General features: G+C 41.9%; 3 protein-coding genes across 4 annotated transcripts in view; 1 reads left to right on the forward strand and 2 right to left on the reverse strand.

Moving 5' to 3' along the window:
• The window catches only part of LOC106584419 (C3 and PZP-like alpha-2-macroglobulin domain-containing protein 8), a 53,694-nt gene extending 53,261 nt beyond the window's left edge, over window positions 1-433 (reverse strand). The window contains exon 1 of the mRNA XM_014169727.3: window positions 130-433. Coding sequence (XP_014025202.1) covers window positions 130-206 — 77 coding nt within the window. The 5' untranslated portion in view covers window positions 207-433. The remainder of the gene's footprint in view (window positions 1-129) is intronic.
• Window positions 434-7,222: 6,789 nt separating this feature from the next.
• On the reverse strand, window positions 7,223-10,287 carry haus8 (HAUS augmin like complex subunit 8). Of its 2 annotated transcripts, none has more exons than XM_014169729.3 (10): window positions 10,104-10,287; window positions 9,745-9,845; window positions 9,598-9,659; window positions 9,364-9,496; window positions 9,102-9,212; window positions 8,906-9,012; window positions 8,635-8,793; window positions 8,301-8,442; window positions 8,006-8,147; window positions 7,223-7,758 (listed from the first exon to the last, which is right to left on the reverse strand). In XM_014169729.3, exons 1-10 carry the CDS (start codon window positions 10,166-10,168, stop codon window positions 7,632-7,634), a joined length of 1,149 nt encoding a protein of 382 aa, XP_014025204.3. In that variant the 5' UTR covers window positions 10,169-10,287; the 3' UTR covers window positions 7,223-7,631. The 2 variants fall into 2 exon arrangements, with proteins under 2 accessions (XP_014025204.3, XP_014025203.3); XM_014169728.3 differs by having other exon boundaries at window positions 9,745-9,875.
• A 169-nt stretch (window positions 10,288-10,456) lies between these two features.
• On the forward strand, window positions 10,457-19,356 carry rex1bd (required for excision 1-B domain containing; the record flags this gene model as incomplete). The annotated part of the gene is given in 5 exon segments (NM_001165268.1): window positions 10,457-10,561; window positions 11,340-11,422; window positions 11,527-11,731; window positions 18,558-18,646; window positions 19,094-19,356. Coding segments are annotated over 5 exon segments (453 nt in total). The 3' UTR covers window positions 19,167-19,356.

A 19,356-nucleotide genomic window follows, 5' to 3' on the forward strand; every position in this document is an offset into this window, starting at 1 on the left:
AAAGTAACACACTAGGCAGTGATTGATCTGTTAAACTTGGTGTGAACAGAGGTGAAGCATGGTGGTTTTGCTTATTACAGTAAAAATGGCAACATGTTAATTTACAATAAAATTAGGTCAACCACTTACTGTCTTTCTTGTGCATAACTTCTGCAGATGAAGAAAGTCCACGACAGACTCAACGCTGTCCAGTAGGACCTCCACATTTTCAATAGTAGCCTACATTCAGTTTCCCGTGGGGTGGGTTATAAAGTCACTCTCAAGAGTTCAGACGTAACTTTCTCTCAAATCTTCAAATGTACAGTTGCTTCGAACAGCCTATCATTCTTACGTAGCCTATCCATTGAAGCACTGATGTGTGGGCGCCAATTTTGGCCTCGAATCGGCAAGCGAGGATCAAGTTATCATCCCACTTCTAGAAATCCCGTTTCGGGGCAATTGGCTTTTTTCCAGTGGTGGAAAAAGTACCCAATTGTCATACTTGAGTAAAAGTAAAGATACCTTAATAGAAAATGACTCAAGTAAAAGTAACCCAGTAAAATAATACTTTAGTAAAAGTATCAAAAGTAAAAGTACAAGGATAAATGATTTCAAATTCCTTATTTTAAGCAAAGCAGACGGCCATATTTTCTAGGTTTTTATTAATTTACGGATAGCCAGGGGCACTCTAACTCTCAGACATTATTTACAAACGAAGCATGTGTTTAGTGAGTCCGCCAGATCAGAGTCAGTAGGGTTGACCAGGGATATTCTCTTGATAAGTGTGTGAATTATTTTCCGTCCTGCTAAGCATTCAAAATGTAACTTTGGGGTGTCAGGGAAAAAGTACATTATTTTCTTTAGGAATGTAGTGAAGTAAAAGTAAAAATTTTCAAAAATATAAATAGTAAAGTACAGATACCACAAAAAACGACTTAAGAAGTACTTTAAAGTATTTTACTTAAGTACTTTACACCACTGCTTTTTCTGCAGACCTCAATGCACATAGTCCTCTTTTTGCTTGCTTTATTCATCCGCCTCAATTCCGTTCTCTCATATTTCAGCATTACATATTATTAGTGTCCTCCCGCCCCCTCAAATGTCGCACGATAGAAAAGAGATGTTAGATCATGTTTATCAATTTATTGGCCTGCTTTCCTTCTCGTCTCCAACTGTGCCTCCTAGCCTCTTTGAAGTTCCAAAGCTTTTGTTCCTGCTTTTCAAAGCTTTTGTTCCTGCTGGTGCGAGTCAGAACAGCTCCTAGTAGCCTAGTTCATGCAGACTCAACAGTTCAGACAAGTCACTCATAGCCCTGGCCTCGGTGGCCTTAACGACAATAAAGTACAGCTAAACTCCTTTCCATCATGTGACTGTCTAGTCAAGAGTAAGATCTCCTGGCAGTTGGCATTACATTTTGTACGAATCAGTGTTCAGTTTACTTAGCAGCCTAATTAACCCAGGCATGATCTTTGATTAATCTGAAATAACAATAGAGCCAACTATGAATTTGATTTAACGTTGTTTGAATGCAATATTGCATGACAAACCTCTTAACCTGGGGATGTGTAACAAAGAATAGTGTTAGAAGAAATAGCAGGTTCTTTCAAATTAACCTGTCAAATTCATAATCTGGGTTTCAATGCTTGTGGAGTGCTCACACTGCTCAGATAAACCTTTGGCCCCCTCAAGTGGCAAATTGTCAGCACTGACAACTGTAATAGAAATCGGTACACTCATCTCCCCTGAATGAGCACTTGCATACTTCCATACAGTCGATCAGCGCTTTACACAATTCACAGGGAAGCAGCCTGTCACACCCACTCTAGCCTCGCGTGTTCATCCTTTCAAATGTCATCTCGTTGAAGTGTGTGAGAAGCCTGACTTCCGAGGCAACACACACTCAAATATCAATAGAGCTGGTAGTAGTAGTAGTCAACTAAAAATAAAAGGAAACAGATCAAATTCTTAAAAAATAGTTGATTTGGAAAACCATAGGCAGCAGAAGTAAAAAAAAAATATATATATATATACAGAATGTATGTTATCAGAATGTATTACATAAAACACCATTTGTTTGGTTCTGTACATGACACAAATCTATTGTATGATCGGTGATCTCGGTCATACTGAATTTACAGTGCTGTGAATTATTTCATTTCAAGGACCATAATATGTTGGATTTGTCCAAAAGAGCAACTTTATAATCAAACGCATGATAACGTTATGTGTAACATGTAAAACATTTATGGGAACACCATTCAACTGTAACATTCATTCACATTAAACCAATTTTATTTACAAATAATAATAATAATAACTTAATTCAGTCAAATCAAGTACATCTCAGTATTCTTGGAGCTAGGGACATTAAAAGGCCACTTTAAAATGTGCAGTTTTGTCACACAACATAATGCCACAGATGTTTCAAGTTGAGGGAGCGTGCAACTGGCATGCTGACTGCAGGAATGTCCATTTCTCTACCATCATTTGCCTCCAACATCATTTTAGAGAATTTGGCAGTACATCCAACTGGCCTCACAACCGCAGACCACGTGTAACCACGCCAGCCCAGGACCTCCATGTCCGGCTTCTTCACATGTGGGATCTGAGGAGTATTTCTGTCTGTAATAAAGCCCTTTTGTGGGGAAAACCTCATTCTGATTGGCTGGGCCTGGGTCCCCGGTGGGCTCTCTCAGGCCCACCCATAGCTGCACCCCTGCCCATTCATTTGAAATCCACAGATTAAGGCCTAATTTATTTATTTAAATAGACGGAGTTCCTTATATGAACTGTATGCAGTAAAATAAAAATAAGGCATGTGATGTATCAGAAATTGGGGAATGGAATTATAATCGACCTAAAATATTGTCATATGATTATAAATACAGTTTATACGGGTTTTATACAAAGTTTCTGCATAAAAAAGCCTATAAATGTATCAGATTTATTGGAAAGCTGTGAGTGATAAAGCTGTCAGTGATATCAACTGATATGATACAATATCAGTTGTTGCATTTACAACTTGTCTAGATAGACTGCAGTGTTTGAATGGAATGTTGGCATATTGGCAGTTTATTTGAAACATTTATGGACTCATGCTTATAAAAACGAGTGGTGCACGACTCAAGGAATTTTAGAGTCGACTCCCACTCTTTTGATTGGAATGAAAGGAGTCGACTCTTGTTCGACTCCCAAAATACGCTGAAACGGATGTGCACACACATACACACCACCTCATTATTGCTTAGTCGTACTAGGAAGACTACATTTGCGTTCTAGAGGACTGACATGAGCATGATGCAGGCCATTTGCCTACAAAATGCCTATTTTGGTTGAATATAGAAGGGGATGTGTAGGAACTAGAGTATTTCAGTAATATTTCTGCTGTGTGCAGGCTTGACAGATCCCATGGGATGATGCGGCGCACTGTACGCAGATAAGCCTATTCTTTGACACGTTATATCCCTATTCGTACGGGTATAACTAGAGACGTTGGTTTTGTAATTATTATCCAAGCATGTGCGTTATTCCAGAGGACGATTCACAAAGGATTCGTTGTTACAAACTGCCACCTGTAATTCTTAATTTTTTTCCCAATTGAATTGACTGTTACCACGGAAGCGTGGAGGTTTTTATTGAAGGCGTGAAGATATTTCAACGTCATGTCTAGGCGATATTAGGCTACACTGATAACTTGTGTTTGACTGCCAAATGTATAGGTCTCCCTTCCACATAATATTTAAGTTGATGAAGTGAGATCATAATCATTACTGTAGCGATCCATCCATGGTAGACGTCCTTCCTAATAAATGCCCCACATCCTGCTGATTTGAGCTGCTGGACCATATTTGCACTTGACTGTGTTTATGGACGAGAAAGTGAACTTGCCGTTTTTAAAAAGTTTAGCGGGGATAATGCTTTGCGATCTATTGCCTAGGACAGGGCTCTACAACCCTGTTTGTGGAGAGCTACCAACCTGTAGGTTTTCACTCCGACCCTAGTCTAGCGCATTCATTTAATAATTAGCTGGTTGATAAACTGAATCAAGTTAGGTACAACTGGAGTTGGAGCGAAACCCTACAGGAATGTATAGCTCTCCAGGAACAGGTTTGGAGAGCCCTGACCTAAGAAACCAACAGCCAGCCAGGGTTTAATTAAATAAGCTATAGGCAATACGTTTTATTGCACATTTAGGCCTAATTAAACTGATGCATTTGGCGATGTTTAACTTAAATACACTGGCACAATGAAGAAAAGCTTAGCCATACTCATTTATAGCCTAATACTGTATATACTTTAATATACTTTTGGAGAATGTACAAGGCATTGCTAGTTAGAGATTACCAAGATATACAGCGCCCCTTGACTTTTTCCACTTTGTTACAGCCTTATTCTAAAATTGATTAAATAAAACAAATTCCTTAGAATTCTACACACAATACCCCATCAAACCCCCAAAGCGAAAAATGTTCTGAAATTTTAGCAAATGTATAAAATTAAAAACAGAAATACCTGATTGACATAAGTATTCAGACCTTTTGCTATGAGACTCGAAATTGAGCACAGGTGCATCATGTTTCCATTGATCATCATTGAGATGTTCCTACAACTTGGAGTCCACCTGTGGTAAATTCAATTGAATGGACATGTTTTGGAAAGTCACACACCTGTCTATATAAGGTCCCACAGTTGACAGTGCATGTTAGAGCATAAACCAAGCCATGAGGTTGAAGGAATTGTCAGTAGAGCTCAGACAAAGGATTGTGTCGAGGCACAGATCTGGGGAAGGGTACCAAAACATTTCAGCAGCATTGAAGGTCCCCAAGAACACAGTGGCCTCCATCATTGAGAAGGGCCTTGGTCAGGGAAGTGACCAAGAACCCGATGGTCACTCTGACAGAGCTCTACAGTTACTCTGTGATGGGAGAACCTTCCAGAAAGATAACCATCTCTGCAGCACTCCACCAATCAGGCCTTTATGGTAGAGTAGCCAGACGGAAGCCACTCCTCAGTAAAAGGCACATGACAGCCCGCTTGGAGTTTGCCAAAAGACACCTGAAGACTCTCAGACCATGAGAAACAAGATTCGCTGGTCTGATGAAACCAAGATTCAACTCTGGCCTGAACTCCAAACGTTACATCTGGAGGAAACCTGACACCATCCCTACGGTGGAGCATGGTGGTGGCAGCATCATGCTGTGGGGATGTTTTTCAGTGGCAGAGACTGGGAGACTAGTCAGGATTGAGGCAAAGATGAACGGAGCAAAGTACAGAGAGATCCTTGATGAAAACCTGCTCCAGAGCGCTGAGGACCTCAGACTGGGGGCGAAGGTTCACCTTCCAACAGGACAACGACCCTGAGCACACAGCCTAGACAACGAAGGAGTGGCTTCGCGACAAGTCTCTGAATGGTCTTGAGCGGCCCAGCTAGAGCCCGGACTTGAACCCAGTCAAACATCTCAGGAGAGACCTGAAAATAGTTGTGCAGCAACGCTCCCCATCCAACCTGACAGAGCTTGAGAGGATCTGCAGAGAATGGGAGAAACTCCCCAAATAGGTGTGCCAAGCTTGTAGCGTCATACCAAAGACTTGAGGCTGTAATCAGTGCCAAATGTGCTTCAACAAAGTACTGAGTAAAAGGTCTGAATGCTTATGTAAAAGTCAAGGGGTCTGAATACTTTCCGAATGCACTGTAGCCTATGCGCATGGTACTGACTGTCTCTCTACCTGCCCAGATCCTCTCTCCCTCACCTGCTCCTCTTTTTCTTTACAATGAAACACGCTAGTGTTTGGTCTTCAGTCTGTTGAGTGTAGAATAGCTCAGCCTACTTATTGATTCCCCCTATTTTATTGAAATTGCATGAGACATTGCACTCCAATAAATTGTTAAATACAGCATTGTGGTAACTATAGCCTACCTCTTGACATTCCCGATGCACGGTTCTGACTGTCTGCCTGGTGGCCTACATGCCTACCTATGTCCCTCCAATCTCTATCTTTGCTGTGAAATATGCAAGTTTGTTCTTGTGATTCAATTATATTTAAGAGTTGTGCTCTGTGTGTCATATCTGAATAAACACTGCAATTATCTACCTATTCAGTGTATTTTACTAGTCAAAAAACAACTAGCTAGGACCCACCCAGGTTGTCTTGCATCTATGTGTTTAGGCAACATCACCTCCGCCATGTTGACCCTCAACACAGGGGTGTGTGCTTAGTCCCCTCCTGTACTTCCTGTTCCCCCACGACTGCATGGTCACGCACGACTCCAACACCATCAAGTTTGCTGACGACACAACGGTGATAGGCCTGCTCACTGGTGACGATGACTCAGCTTACAGGGAGAAGGTCAGTGACCTGGCAGTGTGGTGCCAGAACAACGAGAGCATTTCGACTGGCTGCATCACTGCCTGGTATGGCAATAGCGCCATGCGATCGAGGACAGTGTTACAGAGGGTGGTATGGACAGCCCATATCTGGCAAACTGATGTTTTGCAACAAACGTTGCTGCGCTCACGTACCAGTTGTTGACTTGCTAACTGTAGTTATACACGTGCCGCGTTTAACGAATCAGCAAGTCAGAAACTTTACATTTTCGACTAGCATGTAAAATGATGCGACCGACAGCGTCATTGCGTTTTGGTATACCAGAAGAACATTAACTTCCAATGGAACACTGCATTTGCCTTACAGCATTGTGTTGCAGAGGCAGTGCGTTCTGTCGTGCATAAACTTATACATCAAATTGTATGCTTAGACTTGACACAAACAGTTGCAAAAGGTGAATGTTTCAACTTTTGTTGCACACACATCCAGTAAAGAAAATATTGATGCAGTGATGCTGTCGGTCTCAGAGGCGTAACGCCTCGATCACACTTACACCGTCATTGTTCAAAATGCTAAGCAGCATCATCTAGATATGATTGCAAAAAAACATTCAACATTCACCTTCTGCTACTATTTCGTTCATGCTGTCTACGCATGCAATTTGATTCATACTGTACATTCGATAACTCCAACATATGCACCACATAGAACGCACTGCAACGCAAACGCAAAGTTCTATTGAAAATGAATGTACTGTACTTCTGGTGTAGCAAAACGTAATGACGCTGTCAGTGTGATAGAGGCATAACAGTGATACAATGTATACTTGCAGCAACATCATATGGATACAATTTTTTATAATTAACTCTTAGAGGAAACAGAAATGTATTCCAACAATAAGGATTTTGAACAGCTATTACATATTGATGTATACAATTTAATAAAAAGTTTCACAAAATAATTCCCATGGTCAGTAATTCAAGTAATTTAACTACTGTATGTTAACAAAAATTATAAACTGGGTGGTTCGAGCCCTGAATGCTGACTGGCCGACAGCCGTGGTATATCAGACCGTATACCACGGGTATGGCAAAACATTTATTTTTACTGCTCTAATCACGTTGGTAACCAGTTTATAATAGCAATAAGGCACTTTGGGGGTTTGTAATATATGGCCAATATACAACGGCTAAGGGCTGTAGCCAGGCACTCCGCATTGCATTAGAACAGCCCTTAGTGGTGGAATATTGGCCATATACCGCACCCCCTCGGCCTTATTCCTTAACTATAGGCTGTACATTCTACACAATGTTCTCAATGCTGCTTCACTGTTTGGGGCAATAGAGTTCCTGAACTCTTGTCAATCCAAGCTGCTCCTCTTCCAAGGCCTGCTGAATCTGAACAGTCTGCCGACTGACCAATGATGACAGCTCCAATAACTCTGAAAAACCCCTGTGAAGAAGTAAATCCTATGGTCACCAAAACAAACCCACTACATGTTCATTCATTCATTGTTCATCATATCTTTGGAATACATAAGTGTCTTCAAGTGATTGATCTTGACCAGTTTAAAAACACTTACCCTTAAGCGTGAATGCAAATACACCAGTCAAAAAGCAAGCTGATCATTCATAATGGTTTCAAAAGACTTATAAACTAAAAATGACATGTCTTAAGTCACTGTAATCTCTGTTTTTACCCTGAGAGCTGCTTGCTGATGTCCTGTGCAGCAGTTTTCACCCCTCTCAGGCACTCAGCAGATTTCTCATTGCCATGGTGAGCTCCCTGTGTGCACTGCAGCAACACTTCCTCACTCTCCTTCAGGCTAGCAGTGGCTTTATCTGAATGGGTAGGAACCACGGTTTTTGTATACAAACACATTCATTGGGGGGTTGGGGTCGGGGGGGATCCTATGCATAAGCGGTAAATCCAGTTAACGCCAAGGTTCTCTTCACTTTCCAGTAATGTGACAAATTGAATGGAATAATACCAACCCAGAAATGTCATTCTATCCCCGTCAATGTAGAAGTTCTTCACTGGCAGCTCATGTCGTGTGGTGTCAACTGCGGTGGCAAAAGACTTGTATTCCTGTGTGAACTGCTTGGCGGCATCAGCCACAGGAGTTAGTGCTGTGATCTGAAAATATAAAATGTCCGATTATTCAAAATCAAATCATAGATCAGAGGATTTTACAACAAGCAATTTGCATTTTTAGAATTCATATCAACAACCATCCCATAATGATAACACACAAAAAAACACAGGATAACAATTTGTTTTTACATCAAAGTTTGTTTAGGCTATATTTGGAGAGAAATTACTTCTGACCTGTAAATCGAGCAGGTCGTCCAGCTGCTTGTTCTTCTCCAGGAGAAGGTACTGGCGCTTCTTCTCATGGACTTCCTTCCGTAGCAGCTCCTCTTCCTCCATCACGGCTATAATACGCCCCTCCGCCTCCGCCTTCAATTTATGGCTATTATTCTCCATCTGAATTCACCGAACCATCAGAGTAGTTAAAAAGGGAAAAAAGATTAACCTTAAGGTGTGAAATACCAATAAAACATGTCTGATTAAGAAATATTCCAAATATAATAGCTACCTTGGCTGTGAGGTAGGCCAACAAGAACGTCTGCATCTCTAGGAGTCTCTTTTCATGTTCATCGTTTCTTTCAGGTTCTACTGCTGCATTTTGTAACACTGTCTTGTCTGTAATATAGGTGAGACATAGCATCTTAACTGTTGATTCCCAAATGTTGGTTTGTTATCAACATGATCTGAATAAAAGGACAGTTTACCTTTAATGGCAGAGACATCAAAGTCAGGGCGAAGACAGTGACCATCTAAGATTGTGGATTGCAGAATACTTCTTCCTAATTGTGAAGGCTCAAGGACACTGGACATCATTGCTGGAGAATAGAAAGTGTTAAGTAGTAAGTACGCATATAATCTCAGGGCTCTCTACACTAAACTACACATTGCCAAAGACATTGGAAAAATAAACAGGTTGGCCACGGTAAAGTACAGCCAAACATCTCACTAATCACTGGAAGCACTTACGAGTAGGAATGTGAAGTGACTGAGGAGCCATGGAACGCCTTGCGGGAGACCCCACCCGTGGTTTAACACTACCCGGTTTAGGTGAGGCAGGCCTTGGTGACACAAGGGTGGACTCATTGGTGAGCGAATTGTTCTGTGGAAAGGTACCGGGTGAAATTTGTTAATTCATTTTGAGAGAACTAACTATTAAAGTGAATACAGAGATCTGCAATTGACATTAACTCATAACACTACCTTGGTGAGAGGTGCCTTTTCAACAGGTTGTAGATATCGAGACTTCACTATTGTACCACCAGCTGAAAATAGGATAATGTTATCTGTAACATTGATAATTGTAAAACAAGGTTTTATGTGTCATTTAAATGGTTCTTTCTAACTTACATTTTGTTTTATTTCCATTCCCACTACTGTTGCCTTTGGGTTTGCTGGTGTTTCCAGTTCCACTGTTGTTGCTATTGCTGTTTTCAATCACAGCTTTGGAACTGAAAATAACAAAAACGTACACACGTAGCCTAAGGGTAAAGGCAGCTGATCAAAGTTGATGATGAGATCCACAAGATAATGACAGCACATAGCTACGTATCCGTGTTTGTACAGATTTTATTGTAACGTGTCAACACAACTAGCAGCTGATCACACCATCAAAGTTACATCAGTAAAAGTGCATCAATTTTGATTCATATTTTGTAAACATACAATTATATTAGCTTTCTACATTGACGAAGAACATGTTCAGCTACCTTTTTGAATCTCCAAGGGTAGGTTTCTGACTTTTAGGAACCGATGACACTCTTCTTGACGCCATTTTACTTTCAAGTGAACCGCGTGTACAACAACGTTTATGTTCGGCTTGAAACAAATCCTAGGATGGGGTTCTAGCCTGTGTTACTTGTTCAACAAATACAATATTGTTTGTTGAAATAAAAAATGCAAAATGTACTTATGAACTCGTTTAGATTTATCTACAATAAATATGGACCACTATTAACGTTACTTTTATGCTACATTTTCTAGCAACCTTTCGGGTTCTAGTTGTACCATCGGACAGAATTGAAGGATGCACATAAACAGGAGGTATATTTACTTGTCTTCAAAATAGTTGAATCATGATGAACAAAGCCAAAACGATACGCGCTACTGTTTTACACCTCGCTTATTAACCAAACTGTACAGCGACATTTTCGACAAAATTGACATGGTAAGTTTGTTTATTGCATTACATTTATTTGAGACAACAACATGCAGTTTGTATATGAAAGCTAGTTAGCTGGCTAACGTTAGCTTGCCTCGTGTGGGTTAACTGAACAACATAGGCGACACCGAACAAGAAACTAGCTATAATGAATCAATAAGGCCCGAGGAGGTGTGGCATATGGCCAATATACCACGGAAAAGGGCTGTTTTTCACGACGCAACGTGGACTGCCTGGACACAGGCCTTAGCCGTGGTATATTGGCCATATATCACAAACCCCCGAGGTGCCATATTGCTATTATAAACTGGTTGTGTAACCTTTTATTTAATTAGTCAAGTCAGTTTTTAAGAACTAAATCTTATTTACAATGATGGTCTACACCAATATAATTAGAGCAGTAAAAATACATGTTTTGTCACACCCGTGGTATACGGTCTGATATACCACTGTTGTCAGCAAATCAGTATTCAGGGCTCGAACTACCCAGTTTATAATGCCAAGTAGGCACGTTTGTGGAAGTAGCTAGCTATAACTATCTTTAGCTAATTAGATGTATAAAGTTAGTTAGCTAGGTAGTAAACATGGCTAGTTAAAAATGTTGTCTACCATGTCAGTGTAACACCACCTCCCCAAAATAGTTTGCTATTTGCAAGTTAACTGAGACAAGCTACTGTTACCTAGCTAATAAAATAAACTTGTAGTTAGCAATTTTTTTGCTAATGTTGTTCACCACTCACAGGTCTATTTTTTTTTCATTGTCTTCCCATTCTCTCCATCCTAGGTACCCACAGACTTTCAAGCATTGGTCCATCGATTTTATGCCGTTCAAGCTGAAAGGGTTGAAGCGTACAGGCTTTTTGACGAGTAAGTAGGCCTGCATTATTCACAGTTGATACATAGATGCACTTCCTGCCTTTCTGTTCACTTAAAGTAGGTGAAGATGGACTAACATGTTTATTTCTCTCCAGAGGCCATGAAGCATACTTGAGGACGGGGCCCCACTATGACTTTGACCACTACAGGCAGCTGGTGCATGAGATAACGCAGGCATTCTGTGGCCTCTCAAAGGAGGTGCTAGAGATAAAGGAGCGGCTGCACCAAGACTTCGATCGTCCAGATCTCTCCGAACACATTGACAAGTTGCAGAGTAAAGAAAAGCAGAAGCTTGAACTGGTAACGACTCTCTCTTACCTAGTACACTGGCCTGGGATATGCTTTAAGGAAACTCCTGACCTGTAAAATGACTAACCGAAATTGAACTTACCATAACCAACTCCGTAACCAAATTTTAGCCTGTACCAGTCAGTTTGTGCTATCCTGCCACCTTCTTGTCATTCATTGTCATGCCAAACATGGCTTGATTATGAGCAATGGAGTTGGCAAGATCTGGGACCGGGCCCCCAGTGTGCACTTGCTCACACTTCCCAAATTGAAAGATTGTATCGGTGTAAACATGGGCAAAATTCATTGTGTAGCATATTTTTTACACCAGGTTTAATGGGAATGAATCGAAGTGCAGCCTCTGTGTTGCTGTAACAGTGCTCAGTTGACTGATGTTGGTGCTTAGGGATTACATGTGGATATCAAGCATTGAGTTTTACATTTTTTACATTTTAGTTATTTAGCAGACGCTCTTATCCAGAGCCACTTACAGTAGTGAGTGCATACATTTCATACATTTTTTTTTTTCTTCCCGTACTGGTCCTCCGTGGGAATCGAACCCACAACCCTGGCGTTGCAAACACCATGCTCTACCAACTGAGCCACACGGGACCTGTGCTTATATGAGTTTTCAGTTGAACATGCATGTATTTGCAGTGCAATGTTCTGCAATTCTAGTCCTGGAAATTACTGGATGTGCTTGCTTTTATTCTAGACCATCAATATCACACCTGATTCAAATCATGATCTTCACACTCTAGGCCATGATTAGCAGAATCCGGTGTGTTACTTAAGGGCAGGAACAAATACCTGCACGCCCAGTAGCTCTCTAGGACCCTACTAGGACCTGTTTTGAGGCTTCTGCAGTAGTGCATCACCTCCAAGGTTCATCAGACTTCCATCAGTCAGCCACAAGGGGTCAGATTTCTCCTCTGAGAATGTGTCCCATCCTGTATTTCCTGCTTCATCAGTGTTCATTGTTCAGCAATTGAACATAACAATAATGAATTTACCTTGTCATCAATAGAGAAGCAATTGTGCAACAATTGACACATAGTAGACATATTTTAATGATCATGCTTTGTAATGCACAATTGTAATGTGAAGCTCAATCTGTCAGTAAAAATGGGAATTTAACAAGATTTAAATAATGTCTTACATTTTCCATACTATCAATTTTCATAGTGTCAGAAGTCTGGCATTGACTTTCCTTCTTCTGGATCTAGGCTAGTGGCAAGGCCCCCACATTTTTTAGATGGCCCTACCCCACATCCCAAATGACTCCCATTTATGAAATGGATTGTTGTATTTTACTGCAAAAGTGGTTAATTTAATAGATATTGTGAGATACCCCCCTAAACTCAAAGTGCAGAATAATGCCTGGGGGGATGGGCTGCATAAGCTCATGAAACCCAATATTGCAAGAGCTGATATTGCTCAAATGTAATACAAGTAGGCACTTGTCTGTCCTACATGCACAATCTTAATGCGTCTTGGGAATATAGACGTGTAAACATACAATGTCAAGTATGAATATTTATGATGAATGTAAGCTTTGCTTTTAAGGTAGCTGATTAGTGAAATTTGCTCTCATTCAGTGCTGTATGGTCCTGCCTGACAAGAATACATACATTTACACATGGATTTTGATGTGGCTATTGTAATTTGCTCAAAGGAAAACAAGTGGGCTCAGACATCAGAATTAGATTTTTTTGGGGTCCAAGATTCCTTGGATTTTGTTACTTTAGCCCCTACTCTTGTGATTAAGTCACAGATTGTCTTTGGGGCCACGATGGATGTTACCTTAATTCCAATATGCTGCCATAGTACCATTTTTATGGAGGTTAAATGACTTGTAAACATCCGGGGGACCATGACACAACATCTCAAGAATGTCCTAAAAATGTCCTTTGGGACAAATCAGGCACTAGACAAAACCTCCAGGGGACCATGACACAGCTTACGAACCACTTTAGGCAACCATTTTGTGACGTTCCGGGGACGTCCTTATGACTCGTTGTTTGCAGGGACGTTCCCTTGGGAACATCATGCAACGTCCTAATGACTAGTAAAGTTGAAGTCCTGAGAACGTCCTAAAAAGGTCCTCAGTGATGTCCTGGAAGCTTACAGTGAACTAGACAAGCTGCGACGATCCAGGTGAAAAGGTTCAGAGCTTGCAGTAGGAATCTGGGGATATGGAGAGAAAATGGGTCCGGTATGCTCTGGTTTGAATTGCGTTGTACAAACTGGCGAGAGCTTTCCGAGCTAAAGGTTAGCTGATGACCTCTAGCAGTGGTTAGCTGACTACTAGCTAGTGAGCTGGCTAGCTTCTGTTGGGGAATTCCAGTTCCGAGGTAAATAAAAATACTTTAGAAAAAACATCCACATCACATTGGATGAGGCGGGTTGCAGTAGAGTATTTTGAAGTTGCGGTTTAGAAAAATATAAAAAAAGATATGTGAAGAAAAAGATATACATGGGACACGACAAGAAGAAGGACAAAGATGTCTGACTGCTACTTCATCTTGGATGCAGGGGATACTCCAGTAGTTTTAATGATTAGTTGTCTGATTGTAAAGGCGAGTCTGAAAGGACTGTGACAAACAGACCTGCCTTTAGATTTTTCCATGCCTAATTCATCTGTGGGTGTTTTTTTTATGTGGAATGTGGCAAAAAGTCCTGCAGTTCTGTCCTACATAGTCCTTTGGAAGTTGGTTTGGATGGTAATTTGGCTGATATTAACTGAGTAGTTGGCTGTGATTACAGTCGGAGGCAGGCCCAGCAGGAGATGAGAGTAACTGAACCGGTGATGCGACCTCAGGTTAACCTCTCTTGGGTAGGGGGCAGTATTTTCACTTCCGGATGAAAAGCGTGCCCAAAGTAAACTGCCTGTTACTCAGGCCCAGAAGCTAGGATATGCATATAGTTGGTCGATTTGGATAGAAAACATTCTAAAGTTTCTAAAACTTAAAATATTGTCTGAGTATACCAGAACTGATATGGCAGGCGACACCCCGAGGACAAACCATCCAGGGGGGAGAAAAATTGAGGTCATAGGCTTTTCCATTTGTTTTCTATGGGATACCCTTATTATTAGGAACCTGGTTGCAGTTCCTATGGCTTCCACTAGATGTCAACAGCGCGTGGAGAGTCACGGTCCCAGGTGGACTCTACTGTTTTGATGCATGTGAACTAGAGCGCGCTTCACGTTGTTTTTATCCGGAATTGGAAAAAGTTTATTCCGTCTTAAATTTGATAGATTATTTACGTTTTAGGGTACCTGAGGTTGGATTAGGAACGTTGTTTGAACCAAGTTTACAGGTAATTTATTAGATACTTTGTAGGCATGTTGGGCGAGTTGAAACCGGTGTATTTCTGAATCAAATGCGGCAAATAAATTGACATTTTTGGGACATAAAGAAGGACATTATCGAACAAAACAACAATTTCTGATGTTTCTGGGACATTTTGGAGTGCCAACAGAAAAAGATCTTCAAAGGTAAGGCATGAATTATATTGCTATTTCTGACTTTTGTGGCACACCTGCCTGGTTGAAATATGATTTTCATGTGTCCTCTGATAATCGCATGGTTTGCTTTCGCCGTAAAGCCTTTTTGAAATCTGACACATCGGCTGGATTAACAAGAAGTTAAGCTTTATTTTGATGTGTAACACATATTTTCAAGAATGTTAAATATTTTAATTTGGTTTTTTTAAATTTCGCACTCTGCAATTTCACCGGATGTTGGCCAGGTGGGACGCAACCGTCCCACCTGCCCATAAGAAGTTAGAGGTTACTTGTGTAGGTCATAGACTGACTAAGAAGCATTATGTGGGACGTAGCACAGCTCCATATACATTTTAAGATGATCCCCGGACTGTAGAGGGATTGCAGAGGAGGTGGAGCTTGTCAAGCAAAGTGCACAAAGGCCACTAAGTCAATCCCAAGTCACTGTAAACGATGACATAAAGCATCTGTGTTTAAAATTGACCATCCTAAGGGGCCTCTTGTTTGCCATAGATGGCATATGTCCTTAAACAGATGTTGGGATTACTGCAAAGTTTCCCAGACAATGCATGAGTCGGCTCAACCTGAACAGCTTCAGAGTGCAGCTGTGCATCATGAATGCAGTGAGCCAGCGTACGGTCATGTTGGATTCAGGCAGCCGTATTGGATTATCCATGAATCAAAGCTCACTTCTAATTGATAAGGAGGTGACTTAATTAAGAGCCCAATCCTGGAGGGGCAATTTAACAAATAGCGGGGGCAAGTTTTAGAGTTGGGGAGAGGGTGTCCGAGTCCAGGGTTGGATTTTCTTCCCTTTCGTTGGAGGTCCCAGTTGTCTCATTGATCCTCAGAGGCTTGTGACTTGGAATATTTGGTGTTGCCATGCCGAGCAGTCTGCAGCCTTTACATTTTTTTTTATCCAGACAAAGATTTGAGTAATTATGGAAGGCATATTGAATTCCCAACTATTTTGAATTGCACCAAAATAGTTTTCAGAACATATACATAAGAATAGTACACATCTGAAATGTCTCAAAACATCTCTATATACAAGTGATTTAACCACCATTTAATGTTATTGTGGCAGCCATATTGGATTTTGGTCGTCATATTGGAAAAGGAGGCAAATCTAGGGATGTCCCTAACGTAACTGCAAGAGTAGGGGCAAACATTTTTTAAAGGACAGTTTTCAGTGTCTGAGCCCACTTGTCTTATTTGGAGCTGATTAGATTACAATAGCCACAACATCAAAACACTTAACTGTGTTTGTGTCAGGCAGAAACATACAGCACTGAATAAGAGCAAATTTGATTTGGAAAGCTGCCCTTTTAATCAGCTACTAAAAAGGAAGGCTTACATGCATCATAAATATTCATAGTTTATACACTGCTCAAAAAAATAAAGGGAACACTTAAACAACACAATGTAACTCCAAGTCAATCACACTTCTGTGAAATCAAACTGTCCACTTAGGAAGCAACACTGATTGACATATGTCACATGCTGTTGTGCAAATGGAATGGACAACAGGTGGAAATTATAGGCAATTAGCAAGACACCCCCAATAAAGGAGTGGTTCTGCAGGTGGGGACCACAGACCAGTTCCTATGCTTCCTGGCTGATGTTTTGGTCACTTTTGAATGCTGGCGGTGCTTTCACTCTAGTGGTAGCATGAGACGGAGTCTACAACCCACACAAGTGGCTCAGGTAGTGCAGCTCATCCAGGATGGCACATCAATGCGAGCTGTGGCAAGAAGGTTTGCTGTGCCTGTCAGCGTAGTGTCCAGAGCATGGAGGCGCTACCAGGAGACAGGCCAGTACATCAGGAGACGTGGAGGAGGGCAACAACCCAGCAGCAGGACCGCTACCTCCGCCTTTTGTGCAAGGAGGAGCAGGAGAAGCACTGCCAGAGCCCTGCAAAATGACCTCCAGCAGGCCACAAATGTGCATGTGTCTGCTCAAACGGTCAGAAACGGACTCCATGAGGGTGGTATGAGGGCCCGACGTCCACAGGTGGGGGTTGTGCTTACAGCCCAACACCGTGCAGGACGTTTGGCATTTGCCAGAGAACACCAAGATTGGCAAATGGCGCCCTGTGCTCTTCACAAATGAAAGCAGGTTCACACTGAGCATGTGACAGAGTCTGGAGACGCCGTGGAGAACGTTCTGCTGCCTGCAACATCCTCCAGCATGACCGGTTTGTCGGTGGGTCAGTCATTGTGTGGGGTGGCATTTCTTTGGGGGGCCACACAGCCCTCCATGTGCTCGCCAGAGGTAGCCTGACTGCCATTAGGTACCGAGATGAGATCCTCAGACCCCTTGTGAGACCATATGCTGGTGCGGTTGGCCCTGGGTTCCTCCTAATGCAAGACAATGCTAGACCTCATGTGGCTGGAGTGTGTCAGCAGTTCCTGCAAGAGGAAGGCATTGATGCTATGGACTGGCCCGCCCGTTCCTCAGACCTGAATCCAATTGAGCACATCTGGGACATCATGTCTCGCTCCATCCACCAACGCCACGTTGCACCACAGACTGTCCGCCACCTCATCAGGAGCATGCCCAGGCGTTGTAGGGAGGTCATACAGGCACGTGGAGGGCACACACACTACTGAGCCTCATTTTGACTTGTTTTAAGGATATTACATCAAAGTTGCATCCGCCTGTAGTGTGGTTTTCCACTTTAATTTTGAGTGTGACTCCAAATCAAGACCTCCATGGGTTGATAAATTGGATTTCCATTGATTATTTTTGTGTGATTTTGTTGTCAGCACATTCAACTATGTAAAGAAAAAAGTATTTAATAAGATTATTTCTTTCATTCAGATCTAGGATATGTCGTGTAAGTGTTCCCTTTACTTTTTTGAGCAGTATATTTCTGCCTTTTGTATCTCTGTGTTTACAGGTCTATATTTCCAAAATGCATTATGCTATCCTTAGGTAGTTTGTGGGTGTATGAAGGATCGACAAGACTACTTCTGTTCCAAATTTGAGCAATATCAGAGCCTGCAATATTGGGGTACATGAGCTTATGTGCCCCCCCCCCACTCCAGCCAGGCATTATTCTGCACTTTTTAAGTTTAAGTCACAATATCTATCAAATTAACCACTTTTGCAGAAAGATATTTTGACACAACCAATCAATTTATAAATTGGAGCCATAAGAGATGTGAAAAAATATGGTTGTGTTTTGTTCTATGTCGGGTAGGGGTTTCTCAAAAACTAAAGCCCTTTTTGAGGATTGGTCTCTAGTCTGGACCAGGCTGGTGTTAACATTTGATTGCTCCAGCTCCACGTCTGTTAAATGGTTTACACATGTCTCATTGTCCGCAGACGGCTAAGCTGCAGCTGGCAAAGCAGAAGGCTCAGGATCACCCAGAAGACGAGGGCTGTCAGGAGAAGATCCAGGAGGTCAAGCAGGAGTAAGAGCAGATTTCACTCTTCCTTTCAGGGCTTTGTCTCCCCATTAACCAACTCATTCCCTCAATGTGCTGACTCAAACTGCTGAGTGTTGAAGCTGCAGGGGCAGCTCAGTGTCTCGTGAAGTTGCTCCATTGCCATGTGCAATCACTGATGTCATTTCTCATTAGACCTACCTGCTGTTTGCATGCAGACTACTCACAGGGAATGCATGCAATCCTCTAATGCTGGCCTCTCCAACCCTGTTCCTGGAGAGCTACCCTCCTGTAGGTTTTCGCTCCAACCCCAGTTCGGTTTTCGCTCCAAACCTGGTTCAACTTATCAACCATCTAGTTATTAGAATCAGGTGTGCTAGATTAGGGTTGGAGTGAACCTACATGATGGTAGCTCTCCGGGGACAAAGTTGGAGAGCCCTGCTCTAATGCCTTCATCTGTCTCCCCTGCTGCAGCATCATAAAGAATAAGGAGGCCCTGAGTGACATCCTGCAGGACTTTAAATACGACTCTGAGGAGTCGGTGTGATGGGGACTCCCAGGAGGTTGTCGCCCAGACAGGGATTGATGGACTACTCTGCTGCAACTTCCCCCTTTTTATTCATTTGCCTAAGTTATTGATCCTTCCCTGGCTCCACCTGACTGCTGCAGTGTCTGCCCAGGGTCATTCTGTACCCTGCTTATCTCTGCATGTGCGCCTGTGTGATCATTTTCTCTTT

This window comes from Salmo salar, chromosome 23 (genome assembly GCF_965601325.2).
Source record: "Salmo salar chromosome 23, fSalSal1, whole genome shotgun sequence".
NCBI lineage: Eukaryota > Metazoa > Chordata > Actinopteri > Salmoniformes > Salmonidae > Salmo > Salmo salar.

What these genes read in the sequence shown, in the direction of transcription:
- haus8 (XM_014169728.3), bottom strand. Translation starts at nt 10,168, where the DNA reads ATGGCGTCAAGAAGAGTGTCATCGGTTCCTAAAAGTCAGAAACCTACC. An exon ending in GTCACTTCACATTCCTACTC is followed by an intron (nt 9,213 to 9,363) that starts GTAAGTGCTTCC and finishes TCTATTCTCCAG; the next exon opens with CAATGATGTCCAGTGTCCTT. An exon ending in ATCAGCAAGCAGCTCTCAGG is followed by an intron (nt 7,759 to 8,005) that starts GTAAAAACAGAG and finishes ACTTCTTCACAG; the next exon opens with GGGTTTTTCAGAGTTATTGG.